Source organism: Astatotilapia calliptera, chromosome 9 (assembly GCF_964374335.1).
Source record: "Astatotilapia calliptera chromosome 9, fAstCal68.1, whole genome shotgun sequence".
Taxonomy (NCBI): Eukaryota; Metazoa; Chordata; class Actinopteri; order Cichliformes; family Cichlidae; genus Astatotilapia; species Astatotilapia calliptera.
The window spans coordinates 25123617-25137265 of NC_137430.1; the positions used below are offsets into that span (position 1 = coordinate 25123617).

The following is a 13649-nucleotide window of genomic DNA, read 5'->3' on the forward strand; positions in this document are numbered from 1 at the left end:
ATGCAGGAGTCTTTTAGTGCCCTCTGTTTGTTCTTTGCTGTACTGTACATGGCAAACATGACTGAAATCAGTGGGAGGTGTGAACCTACCAACCTGCAGTTATTTTCCCCACTCCCTCTTTGTGGTGCAATGATCAACACCGCAAGTTTGCACCGGGATAACGAGCAACAGCTAGCTGGATGTTTTTGAATGCAAGAACATACGAATGGATTCCTGATACAGCTCTCCTTATTCTGCTTGGCTGAATTTATTTGCCATCTGAGCCCAATAAATGAGTACAATGAGGTTTGCTTTTGTTAACATGGGCTAGGATGACTGCTGTGACTGGCTGAGTCAAAAACGTGAGCAAAAATGCCCAAAATGTGACACGGAAAGACAAAATCAAAAGAGAAAAAGGCATGATTATGTTATAATAAAATCATAAGGTACATTTTTACCAGCATTAAACTGTTTAATTGGACAGTGTGACTTCTTTAATCAAATTTACACTTCTGTGTGTTATAGAATACAAGCTTTACAGTAAATTACTGCCATTTGATTGGCCGTCATAAGCAATTAATTAAGTAACCTTTCGTCTTTACTTTGAAGATGAAAAGTTGCACTCTGGACGCAGCTACTTGTCTTTCTTGAGTTCTGCCTCGCCTCAGCTCCTCTCTTCTTTGCACCAGATGGGTACAGGAACTCTTTTTGATTGAACATTTTTAACAGCCACCCAGAATAGAAACGGTGGCTGGATGTGATTAATCGCTACAGGAGCCTCATTCACAGTGGCCCCTTTCCTTTGCTAAACCCTAACTCTGCTGTCAGTCACACAAACACTCTAAACCACATCCACACAAACATGTCCACAACAATCAAAGTCTAAAGACAAAATAACACCTCAGAAACCCTGAAACAATAATCACAAAACGTAGAAATGAGTGATGTAAACTAAAACATGTACATTTCTAAGAGTCTGTGCCCATGATGCTGTAAAATGTCCAGCATTTTGCTTTAAATATTCTGAAATTTGGCTAAATCTTGAGTTATTCAGTTAAATATGATCATACAACTTTTGCATCTATTCATTTGGCTCCTGGACCTTTGAATAAGACAGTAATATCAGAACTGCTTAACTAATAACATCCATGCAGACGTCATCCTCAGATAACCTTATGTGCTTGTGCAGAAGCACTAAAAACAAAAAAAGGAGAGAAATCGGGAGCGAGTCCAAAAACCAGATGTGTTTTTCACATTCCTGACTTCTGCCATAGGTCTCTTCACAAAAGTTTGACCTCTGCTCGCTTTGTCTATAAAAAGGGTTGACAAGGCCAGCGCTAAAGCATGAAGGACGCTGGGTTGAGGAACCAGCAGCTGTCTCAACATGCAGGGTGTGCTAAACAAAAAGTACTGTATGTTTTTGCAACTCAGAGGGCCACAGGGTCAAAGAAAAGTCAACAGTGAGCAAAGTCAAAAGTGAAGAGATGAGATATAATTAAAATACATGTCATTTTTTCCCCTTTCGTTTATTTGTTTCAGGTTGAAATTAAGGATGTTTCAGTTTCAGGCATCAAAAATGTCATTTTATTCTTGTTCTTTCAAAACCTTTTAGTTCAGAGGGAAACTCAAGGGAGAGGAGAGGGTGAAGGGTTAATTTGTAGCTGGGGAAACCTGATGCTAATTAAGTCTCAGGAATGCCACATACACTGACATTATAGTGCAGAAGCCCTCAGAGTGGGTCAGGCATGGAGAGAGCCGGCAGTAATGCGTGAGTCCAGTGTTTTTACTCCTTTGTGACGGTCGGGAAAAGCCAGCCTCACTAAACCCTGGAGCTGAAGGTAATGTGCACAGATGAGCTGCCAAGTCTGTAAAGTTTGTTTCAGTTGTGTGAGAGGTGGGTTTAATCGAAAAGGAGATCGGTGATGGCTTGAGTTATCACCTTTGAGATTTTTTCCTCCAGGTTTTCCATTTGGGACTCTTACCTCACGTTTCCTTCTTTTGCAGGCAGAGTAAGCCCACATATTAGATGCGAAAATGCTTTTACTGACATCTCTGCTGTTGCTGCAACTCTCCTGGGTATCGCTGCACAACGCCGCGCAAGCTGTAGCGGAGATTTGCCGGGGGACGCACTGCTATGGCGGAGACACCGGCGATCCAAGACCGTGCACCGGGGCGCACTGTCCGGGGAGCCGATCTTCCAGACCCCCGCGGCAGTTTAACCCGTCAACGCAGGGGAAAACGGCTCATGTAGCCGCCGGCCAACACCGCGTGTACCCGAGCTCTCCAAGAGCGGCATCGGAGACTTTTCCAGGCGCCCAGCTGCTACTGCGCGGGCGGCACAGCGACGGCAGCACTCGGAGTGCGCCTGAAGTTTTACCTGCAGGATGCACCGATGCGGAGTGCGCTGTTCATGTGAGACAATTTCAACCCGGCAATGACACCAGGGACTGTAAAGGGATCGAGTGCAGACTGCCGCTGAGGATACGGCCAAAAGCTCGAGCAGTGGCTTGTGTGGGAGAAGGATGTCTGGCCGGTTCAGAGGAGAGCGTGCCTCCTGTACATCTGTCGGACAGAGCCGCGCAGTTTCTGGGGGATTTTCCGGAGTTTGGATATCCATCGTCGGAACTTGGCGCAGCGCCTTTAGGTGTCCAGCTTACATGTGATATCAAGCCAGGTCTGCTATGTTCATCAACATTATTTATTTATTTATTTATTTATTTATTTATTTATTTATTTATCTATTTAACATTATATTATAAGTTCCTGCATGCCAGGAACAAAAACAAAATGCAGACATGCACATTGTGACTCTTGACAATTTCTTTAAAAGTGATATGCTTTTACTAAAAGGTGGGTGTATATAAATACCTCAAATGCATGCTGCCCTTTACTGACTTACAATCTCTCACACAAGAGTGTTCTGGAGACAAATGACAACTTTGTTGACCTTCAGCCTCCCCCCACAAAAAAGAAAGAAAGAAAAAAGATACCTGCAGGGCAAAGAGTAGCTGGACTGGAAAAATGTCTCAGAGTCAATTGCCCAGAAAATTTTGAATGCTTTGATGTGGCTCCATACAGGAAACTTTTAGTAGGCTACACTTGGCTGCGGCTGGCTATGCAGCTGGAGTCACAGGCTGTTCACACTTACTGTCAGCACTGTTTGGAGAAGTCACACCTCAGTACAAGGCTTAACGACATCTAATCGATTTCTTCTCCCTGTTTTTTTCCCCCCTTCACTGTGCATTTATTTCATGACAGGGGAGAATGAAGTTCCTTCAGAAGATGCCCTCATCTTGCACCTCCAGCTGTCCAAGGGGCAGGAGAAGCTTGTGGAGGCCCTGAGAGCCCAGCAGATTATCATCCGTGATCTGCAGCAGAAGCTTGCTGACCAACAGGAGGCCCTGCTGTCACAGCAGCGTGAAATCCTGGAGCAGCAGCAGCGAATGTATGAGCAAATGGATGTGGTGAAGGCCCAGTACGGTCTCCTCTCAGACACCTTCAAACAGGTTTCCTTCCAGGGCCTGAAGGGCGAGCTGCAGAGCTACTTCGAGAGCCAGCTGGCTGGACTGCAAAGCCAAGCCCGCAGCCACCTGCAGAAATCCTACGCCGTCCACAAAACGGACATCAACTCTAAGGTGATGGATGTGGTTGGGGAGGCTCACTTTCCTCAGCCTCTCCTGGGATGTCCTTCACCCTGTGGATCAGAGGAGTACTGTGACTTTCAAAAGGACCCAGCTCGGTGTGAAAAGTGCACCATGTGTCCACCAGGTTTCTTCCTCATCTCACAGTGCTCTCCAACTGCGGACAGAATGTGCCAGGTATGCCGTCATCTGATGTGTCAAAACAAACTGAGAGCAAAACAGGAAAAAAAAGGAAACAAACAAAAAAAAAGTGTGAAGCGGTTTTAGCTGATAGTTGAGGTTTCACATGGTGGTTTCCAGTTAGTGGTTCCCAAGCATATGCCAGCATATGCCAAAATCTAAACATAGCTGATGTGGAAGTGAGAATGTTTATACCTTTGAGCTTAGATGGCTCATCTTATCTATTTCCTGATCAAGCATAAATGCTTTAAAGAATGTGTCAGTTAAACCTACTTATTGATGTACAGGATACACTCATGGTGATACTTTTAATTTGCATGACTTGCAGGACAGAGACGAATGCCTTGAATTACCAAATATTTGTGGAGAGCGAGTGAAGTGCCTTAATACTCCAGGTGAGTTCGCAGTGCTTATTTTGCTGATAATTAATGAATCCTTATTCCTTATTTTCACTCTGATATAGAAAAACTTCCCACCAGTTTATCTAAAACGTTATTTGCGCTGAGAAAACAGCCATACTTTACTGAGCTACGTGTCTATGCAGCTGTCAGAGCCTGTTTGGACCTTTTTATTTTGCAGGGGGATTCAGGTGTCTGGGCATTTCTGAGAGAGACGCAATAATGGGCTTGTGCGGTCATGAATATTTCTACAACCAGGAGCTGCAGGAGTGCCAGGCCTGCTCTGACTGTGACGGAGAGCCTGTCACTGTTCCCTGTACAGCAGTCAGTGACACCATCTGTGGCCAGCTTTCGGAGACCCGGCTCTCTGAGTCTTGGATGGCGAATGTGGTAGTTCCCCCTGCCAGATCATCTGGCACCCACATCTTTCCTGGACTTCAGCTAAACATACGAAGCAAAGAAAAAAGCGATTTGCTGTCCAACCAGGTGGGCCAGTTGACCTTCCAGCAGCACGGGCTGGTGTGGTTGGATCATAACTTTGCAATAAAGCACAGTTGCAGGAACTTCCTCCAGTTGGGGATGAGGCTAAATGGGAGCCAGGAAGAGGAGGGTAAGGACCTCAGCGGTGTTCGCATCGAACAACCGGATGGGAAGTATTTCCAGGGGGTCAGCGTCAGTACCGGGGTGGAGGTGGAGCCTAACCACAGCTTCACACTGCTGTTGAGGAGTCCAAATCAACATTGCAATCAGAGCAAAGATCTTCACGTGTATGATGCTGCAGGGCCCTCTTTGAGTCTGCTCTGGTTGTCTCATGATACTGGTGCTGTAGCTATGACAGCTCAGATGTCCCTGCTGATGCACTACCAGACCAGCTACCGCCCAACTTTCCGCATAACCTCAGTTTCAGACCCCTACATGATCAGCCTGACTCATGACAACCGTGGGGTACGCTTCACCGAGCGCGGAGTGGTCAAGTTTGTCCTTCAGCAAGCACTTTACTCCATGGGGCACACCTGCGTTCGAGAGGGTTTCTCCTTGATTGCCTATATAAACCGCAACGGAACCGGCCAAGAGGTGATGCAGGCTTTTAAGACTGGCGTTAATTACAGGGACACTTCCATTACACTCTCAGGTGCTGTGAGCGTGGACAGTGGAGACATGCTCAACTTTGAGATCACATCCCCGTCTCAGTGCAACGTCCGCTATTTTGGGGACAGCACTGGAATCAGTATTTTGAGTCTTATCTGGATTCCTTCAGCAGTGTCGTCAGCCTTTACGGCTACTGTGTCCAGGACCGGTCTTCCCTTTGGAGCGGTGAGGAATAAACCTCTATTGTTCCAGCAGATCAGCCCAGATACACCACAGGTCCACTTGGCCCGCTCTGGGGAGCCAAACAGCCGGAAGAACTTTATATTCCGTGAGAAAGGAACAGTGAACATAGCTCTCAACCTCAAGCTGATCCACTCTTGTAATATAGTAAAACTCACTCTGCAGCGGGTAGGGGGTCAGGGCAAGCAGGCTGGTCCTGTGGCTCAGCAGGTGTCAGGATCTATGCCTGAAGGAAGCGAGTGGGCCAGTGTAGGGCTGAGAGCCTCATTTCAAGTCCAGAATGGCACGGCTCTGTACGTCACGCTGGACTGCATCCGTGGACGAATTAACCAGATAGCACACGAGGGCGGCACTAACATTTCAATTCTCTGGGTGGCAGTGTGATCCAAGAAGGGGCTGAGCTTTTCTCATCATCATTTTGTGGAAAAAGACAGTTTTGCACATGTTGAAGGACAAATACGGGCTAATAAAATGTAGTCTTCTTTTCCACATATCCTGTCACATTATCTTTAATGTATATTTCTGCACCTGTATAGACGTTTATGATTATTTGTTTTGTAGGGTGTAACACTTAGATGCTAAAAGTACTGCTTTTTGCTTGAAGTACTTCGGCTGGTTGAGCAGTGACCAATTCTACATCAAATGTCTGAATGTGTGAGTGTGTGTTTGTCTGTATGTGTAAATGGTGTGGATACTTGGAAATGGTGCTTATGTATGTCTGTGCATATGTACACACACATTGGCATGTCTACTTTTGCGTATGAATCATTTAATATGTATATATTAATACTTAACATCCATATTGTATTAAACCTTTTTGTATTGAATTATGAGGTTGTTAAAGCAGTATTTTAACATTTGGGGAAATGCAGTGAACCATTTTCTGGAGGGCAGTTTCATGAGTGGACCAGTGCAAACCTAGTAGTTAGTTAGCTTAGCACAAAAACCTCAAACAGGGGAAACAGCTGACCTGGTATTAGCCAACAGTATGGAAATGTATTAGCATCTCTAATACACAGCAGCATTTAACCAAAGGAACATCCCCTGCTTCATCCATCTGTGTCTACAGCAACCTGCAGGACCACCTCCAAGGGGACACCCCCTGCAGCAGTTAAATATCTGTGACTCTCCATCAGTTTTTAGAATCGACAAAGCCACTTAAATGAAAGTTAAAATGTCTTCTTTCATCAGAAAGAAGTCCTGTTGCCTTTATTTCAAGCGCTTTAGTCATTCTAACCGTGTGAACCTTTGCATCCTCAGAGACACAGAAACTGCAACACCTTTAACCTATCAAATGTGTTAAGTCACAGCATTGCATTGTGGGGCACCCACACTTTGGCAGTTCTGTGGGCTAGCACAGAAAACCTGGAAGCATATAAATACGCTTCAGTTCCAAATAAAATGCAGGTTGTGGAGGTGTTATTTGCTTTGATTGGTAACTTCTTGGCTTGTGGAACTCACTAGTCAAAATCACTTGGCAAATGCTCAGAGTTAGGAAATAACCCCTCATAAAGCAGCTAAATTACACATTAGTTTTTGCTGAGTTGCTCCGTTAAGATGGATGTAGTCGTCTTGATGTCATCAACTGAACTTTTTAACTCTTGTTTAATAGGCTTTTTTGTAGGGTCTTGGCACCGTTGTGTTGGAGAAGTCCGGTTCAGTCACTTCTAGCTAGCAGAGATAAACAGCTAATAGCTCCAGCTGCCTGTGTTGGCATTCACATGTAGCAATTCAGTCAGCATTGCACAGACATCATGAAGAGGCACCAACTTAGGATGTTATTAGTCTGTTTAAAGGACATCTAAGAAAACCAGTTTTTGCATGAGGCTGTGAACATCTCTACTGTGAACAAGTGTTTTAAGTGGGGAGTTGAAGCTAGCCTCGAGGCTAACTTGAGGATCTGGAGTTTCTGGCACTTCTACAGTAGCTTAATTTTCTCAGCCCTTGACGGCTCTGCTTTTTTGTTGTAATGATTAAACAAACACAATTTAACTTGTAAATTGTTGAGCTTTGACAATACTGGCAGGCTGTTTTTTTAAACTACTGCACAAAACCAAGCCAGCTGTTTCCTTCTGTTTCAGTCTCTGTGTGTAGCTAAACTAAGCTAATTTCATAGATAACACACCGATATGAGAATGCTATCATTGTTCTCATCTAACTTCCTTTCAAAATATGGTAATTTGCTGAAATATATAAAAAATAGTCTCGCCAAATCTATTGTAGTACCATTTAAAAGAGCAGGGATTTAAAAAAAATGTTGTTTTTGGTATTTATTTTACGAAACAGGACCTTTGTATTTTGCTGTGGAATGCATATGAATTGTTAGGTATGATAAAACAGTAAAAATATGTATAGTATGGAGTAAAGCACTGAGTAGACATGTAGTGATAGTGTCTACTTGTACACATGTAGTTTTGCGTAGTATTATGGAATATGCAAACATCTTCCTTTGTTATTCTTTTGCCTAAACGCTGTTCCTCTGTAAAGAGCTGCCCATGCATATCCCTCCTAATTGCCTCTGTGTGTGTTCTGTCCTCTGAACAATTAGGCATAATTAAGTGTTTCAGAGAGCTGGCAGCAAAGGCGCCGCTGAAATTCTTCACCTCTTTTCTCACTTCTTTGCACGCGGTGATATTTTTGAGGTGCTTTTAGACTCCCTGCAAGTTTCTTGTGGAACATCAGTGTATTTACAGTATTCTGGTTCAACACCAAATAAAATATACATATATTTTGCCATAAAAGGAATTTCTTTTTTCTTTTGAAAAAAAAAATGTTACTTTGCTGGTTTTATTCCAAAAATATTGACTTGTGGATGAAAAACAGTTTTGCTGCTAATCCTCACCAGACGAGAAAGGTATTTTACAGAGTTATTGGATCATTGTAGTATACTGTATGTGAATGCGTAATGTGCCTCTAATGGATTCCTGTGTAGCCACATCATTGGACCTCTAATGTGACCTTTATTCTATCAACCCGAGAGTGATTTTATATTTTGGAACCACGTATCATGACAATCAACATTTCACAGTGAACAGCTATTAATTTCCATCAAATTGGCGGGTAAAAGTTTGACCTTCCGACAGTGTTCACTCAGCTCAACCTGAAACTATTTTTAAAACAGCCTTATTCGGCAGCAAAGGTGCCAAAACACCTGGAAAATCATACACTGTATTTTCCTCACAACTGGTCTTAATCAGCTTCATATTATTCTTCCATCTATTACTACCTATGGAAGGCCAGTTCTTTGACTTAAATTTAACAAATAGCCTATGAGTCAAAGAAGGGAGAGAGCAAGAAACAGGGGTGAGGGGGAGGGGGAGTCTGCATGCGAGAAACAATCAAATGTTTCTGTCGGCTGCCTGAATTGGAAACAGGTGTCTGGGCGCACCACTGCTCCAGATGTTTGACGCTGTAGATCAAATGAGACTCTTAGCACATGAAGAGTTTCAGAGACATCAGAGAGAGAAACAGGGACAGAGAAACAGAACAGGAAAGGGAAAACACAAAGGAGAGAGAGCTATGTGTGGATATTAAAAAACGCAAACTTTAAAGTTCTTCCACTTCTATATTAGCAATGAATTTTAAAAAAAAGTACAAAGTGATGAAACTCTTGTTCCCTATATTGCTTCTTTTTGTTCCTCATAGATTTGTGTTTTTGTGGTTTTGTTTTCACTGTAGCGCTAACAAATTCCCCTTCAATCAACTTCCAGGAGTCGACTGATAAAAAGCTCTAAAAAACCCACTTTATGGTACCTTTCTGGACCAAATGGAAGCCAGAGAAATGTAGCGATTAGCTGGGGAAGCCGCTAAATCAAATAAAGAGGCAGATTTTCCCCCCTGAATGGATAGGAGCTAAAAAACTAAGACTATAGGCTTACATTCATCAAGAGTCCAGATTGTGGGAGATGGCACGGTGATTGTTGTGAGACTTAATGCCCAAAGGTGATCCATCACAGTAGCACTTAAATATGACGTTTAGCCAACAGTTTAGGAACTACCTGCACCACAGTCTATGCGTAGCAGGCATTTTTTCCTTTATTAGAGGAATTATGTGACTTGGGTGTCAATTCTGTGAACATTAATACAATATTACCATATTGCTTGCTAACCCTCAGTAAGGCTGAATCTAAAAAACAAAATAATATATCAGCTGTAATTAAGACAGATCAAGACACACAAAAAAGACGAGGTCAATATCAAATCGTGTTTTTTTTTTCTTTTTTGTGTAATTGGTGGCAGTAGAACAAGGTTAATAATGAATAAAGTAATCACATTGTAAGTACTCGGGGCTAAACTGTCTGCCTGCGTAGGTCTGTGACTATGCAGAGTGAATGATTTTGGGTATGGCTCATCTCCAGCCAACCAAGCCTTCTGCTCAACCATCTCTGACTTGCACAAAAATTTTACGGTAGACAATTTGAACATTTATAATGAGTGCTGTGAAATTTACTGAAATTTATCGATTATTACCGATAAAAGCCTAGAATTTTCACTGGTATTTTTTACCATCAAAATGAACCAGGATCTATAATTTGGGAGAAATGCATCAAACATTGTCAAGTATTGGCTTGTTAAAATATGGAAAAAACACCCAGCGCTCCTGCTAAGTTCCATATTTGAACACACATTGCAAAAACTTCATGTTGCAAAAAGACAGCTGATCACAGTTTTTTAATAGCATCTAGTTACATTTTACAACAAAAAACCCAAAATAATCTTAACATAAAATTGTGGCAAAATAAAGAAAATTAAATTCGCGTTCAATTTGAAGTATTTTTTCTAGTGTGTGCTTAAATATGGGGCTTTGCGGGAGTGATGTACTAGACAAAATGAAGGCACTTTTAATTGTTTTTGCATTTGACGGGCTGTTCCACACATTTTTTTGTCACTGCCCCTGGTTACAGCAAACTGCTGTAACATGTAGATGAAGATCTGCAAAGCTGTGTGCAGGCTCTGCATATGACCAACAAACAATATGATATTTATACATAACAACCAAATGCTAGTCTTAATGAGCAAGTATTAGCAATTGAGGGTCTTATTTAGCATTTACAGGGATCGGGACTGAGTAAACACCAAAGATCAGTATATAAAAATACCAGAGAGAAACAAGCAAGATTCTTTGAAGAAGAGCAGGATTGGAATATGATGTTGCATCTGGAAAAATCGAAGGGAGAAGAAGCAGAGGCAGAAGAAAACAAACCATTATTGACCGAATGAAAGACTAAATGAAAAAAAAAAACACCAAACTGTTTAGAGAATCTTGGAGTAACACAATTGCCATTTGGCACAGCACTTAAGAAGAAGAAGAAGCGGGTAGAAAAACAGTAAAACCACTGACAGGTAAATAACTCTGATAAAGTGTTACAAAGTACTGTTCTGCTCGGAAACCTTCGGTCCTGGCATTCATGTGGATGTTTGCTCATGATTTGGGTTGCCATCCAACCAAACATTGGTGCAGAACAAGCACACCAACCAAGGCACTGGCATTTTGACAGCAGTGGTCTCCCCAAGCAGGAAAAGTACGCCCCTCCACACCACAAAAACTGTTTAGGAATGACAGGAGACACACTTCAAAGAGCCCCAACTTCTCAAGTTCCAATTTAAAACCCCCAGAGTTCTCCCATTCATGCCCCAACTGTTTTGTCAGAACTGTTTTAGCAGCACAAGAAGGACCTATTTGCTATTTTGCAGGCAGTTTAGCTGGTTTTGATCTTGCAGCTGACTTGTGTTCGGAGATGTGACGTAATTCTAGGCAAAGCAATTGTTCATCTGTTAAACGCTCCACTACGTTCAGAACTTTTCACTCCTGGAAACTCTGATGCAGATGCAATAAATATGAACAAAAATTGTAACATTACAGCCTGAACAATCAGTTGAGAAGCAGGATGGTATAAAGCTGCAGGAAACTGAAAAGGAAGTCTGGTTAATCTACCAAAAGAATAAAAAAATGGTAAAATTCATAAATGTTGTCATTCCAACAACATAAAAGGTGCTATGCCTTTTAATGGGCTGCAGACTTGCATGCCAGTATTTTTGTGGCTAAACAGAGAGACATCATTTATCACCACAATGCATCTGTTGTGAGTTTATTTGCTTTCCAAGGGTTTTTGTGTTTGTGGTTCGCTCAGTCGATGACATGCGAGCTACTTTGACAAAAATCACTGATTATTCCAAAAGCAGCAGTGTTGCAGCAACCAAACCATCCGGCAAAGTCTAATATTACCCCTTCTCGTGTTTAGAAAGTGTTTAGCTTAATATTCTAAATGTGAATCAGCATCATTTGTTTATGTTTGGAGCAAAAATACAACATGGTGTCAGTTCAATAGACACATCAGTCACAGTGATTTGTAGTCGAGGTGAACACCCTCCTAACCGAAACCTGGCCCCAGTCTGCTCCGATGTTGACTTAAAAAGGACAAAGCCGGAGACAGGCTTGCTTTAATCAGAAGCGGATGTCACTGTATGAGCCAAGGTCTCTCGTCTACGGGGAAATGTTTAGACCATGTGGTCACGTTAGACACTGTAAACCTCCACAAAGTGCGTTACACTAGTGCACTATGGTGAATTTATGGGGTGTGAAGAAAATTTGTATTGGTGTTGTTGATGTTTTACATCCAGATTTTTCATTTCTTTTGAGAATTAATCAAAGCAAATAGTCAAAATGGGGAAATTAAAGCCGCCGCAAAGCCTGAAATGTCTTCATTGTAAAGTTTTTACCAGACACTTGAGTTATAGCCATTAAAATCACTTTCTTATTATACAGCACACCGGCCAGATGACTGTAGCTCACTTTGCATTTTCCTATAGATCTTTCCATGATGTAAATCTTTAAGTTTTTCTGTTTTTTAAACTTTGTGCACTGACTAGTTGGATGGCTCTCAGTGGATACAATCCTTTAGACAGGAAACTGAGAGCCATCGTATAGGGCTACATCTTTCAGCTACGGTGACATCCCAGATAATATCCCCTCTGAGAGGTTTTTAAATTGCTATTTGGGGTTGTGAAGCATATGTTTTAATGTACACATTGGCTCCTTTTACTTCAAAATTGTATGGGACAACTTATTTTAATAAATGGAAAAAGTCATAGTGACTTGTTGGTGAGAGACGCTTAGCCAGTGAGCATAATAAGAAAAAAGAATCAAGAAGAAAGAATTTTATGGTCAGGAATGATAAAACTGAAAGACAAGACATATGCATTATGGCACCACTGCTTTGAGAGGCAGGTAGATGCTGACTAGTTTGGTAGATGTCTGCCAGGTATCAAACCAGCTAAGTTGGATGGTCTAAAATCAATGAAGTTTCAATCAAATTATGACTTTAACTCTGCTTATGCTGTTCTGTGACATAGTTTAGTCTAAGATAAAGCCCACTGTGTAACTGCCATGCACTCAAGGACAGATCTGCTGCATCTATATCTTGGACTGGTTGTCTCTCAGTCTTCATTTCATCACGAATTCTCCATCATCCTCCTCTTTTATGCATCCAGTCATCTGTTGCAGTTTCCTCCCCTCCTTCGTCCATCTGTGCTGGTGTTTCTCACCTCATTAGAGAGGTTACTGATGCATGAGGGAATGAGCTGGCAGGTCAGTAGCCACAGTGAGATTCATATTGAACAGCTTGTGAAAAGTTTGCAGTCTCACAAAAAAGGAAAAAGTTCACCACCGAGCTCCTTTAAATTGAATTTTTTCTTTAAATGTCACTGGATAGATTTTGTTCTATCAAGAAAAAAAAACACTTAAAAAGAAAATAGCTATTCTGCAGAAAAATTACGAAAGTTGTTTCTATTGGATATTGTCGCTAGACGAAAACTATACTGGCACTGAAAATAATCAGGCCGGACATTCTCTATCTCCCTTTTCCAGACTTGGCAAAGGCTGTGCATAGTTCCCTCCAGTGTCTGGTAAATTCCCAGATCACTAGGAATGCAGCATTTAATTTTCTTGTTCTTTAGCTGACCTTAATCATTTCTGCGTCAAGGGCAACTGAAACTCCAGAGCCATGGGGATCAGTCAGCCTTGCTGTGGAAGTGAATGTGTGTGTGGGGGGGGGAGTATACACATGTATATGTAAAAGGGAGTGAGGCCTGTCTTGCTGTCTTCATGAAGAGGCCATTTAAT

The 13649-nt window shown here is 42.1% G+C and overlaps 1 protein-coding gene across 2 annotated transcripts; it reads left to right on the top strand.

Annotated features, from left to right (window-relative positions):
- The first annotated feature begins 1698 nt into the window (after window positions 1-1698).
- On the top strand, window positions 1699-6354 carry nell3 (NELL (neural EGFL like) family member 3). Of its 2 annotated transcripts, none has more exons than XM_026180824.2 (5): window positions 1699-1817; window positions 1984-2653; window positions 3238-3797; window positions 4129-4195; window positions 4380-6354. In XM_026180824.2, exons 2-5 carry the CDS (start codon window positions 2014-2016, stop codon window positions 5909-5911), a joined length of 2799 nt encoding a protein of 932 aa, XP_026036609.1. In that variant the 5' UTR covers window positions 1699-1817; window positions 1984-2013; the 3' UTR covers window positions 5912-6354. The 2 variants fall into 2 exon arrangements, with proteins under 2 accessions (XP_026036609.1, XP_026036610.1); XM_026180825.2 differs by having other exon boundaries at window positions 1711-1873.
- The last annotated feature ends 7295 nt before the right edge of the window (window positions 6355-13649 follow it).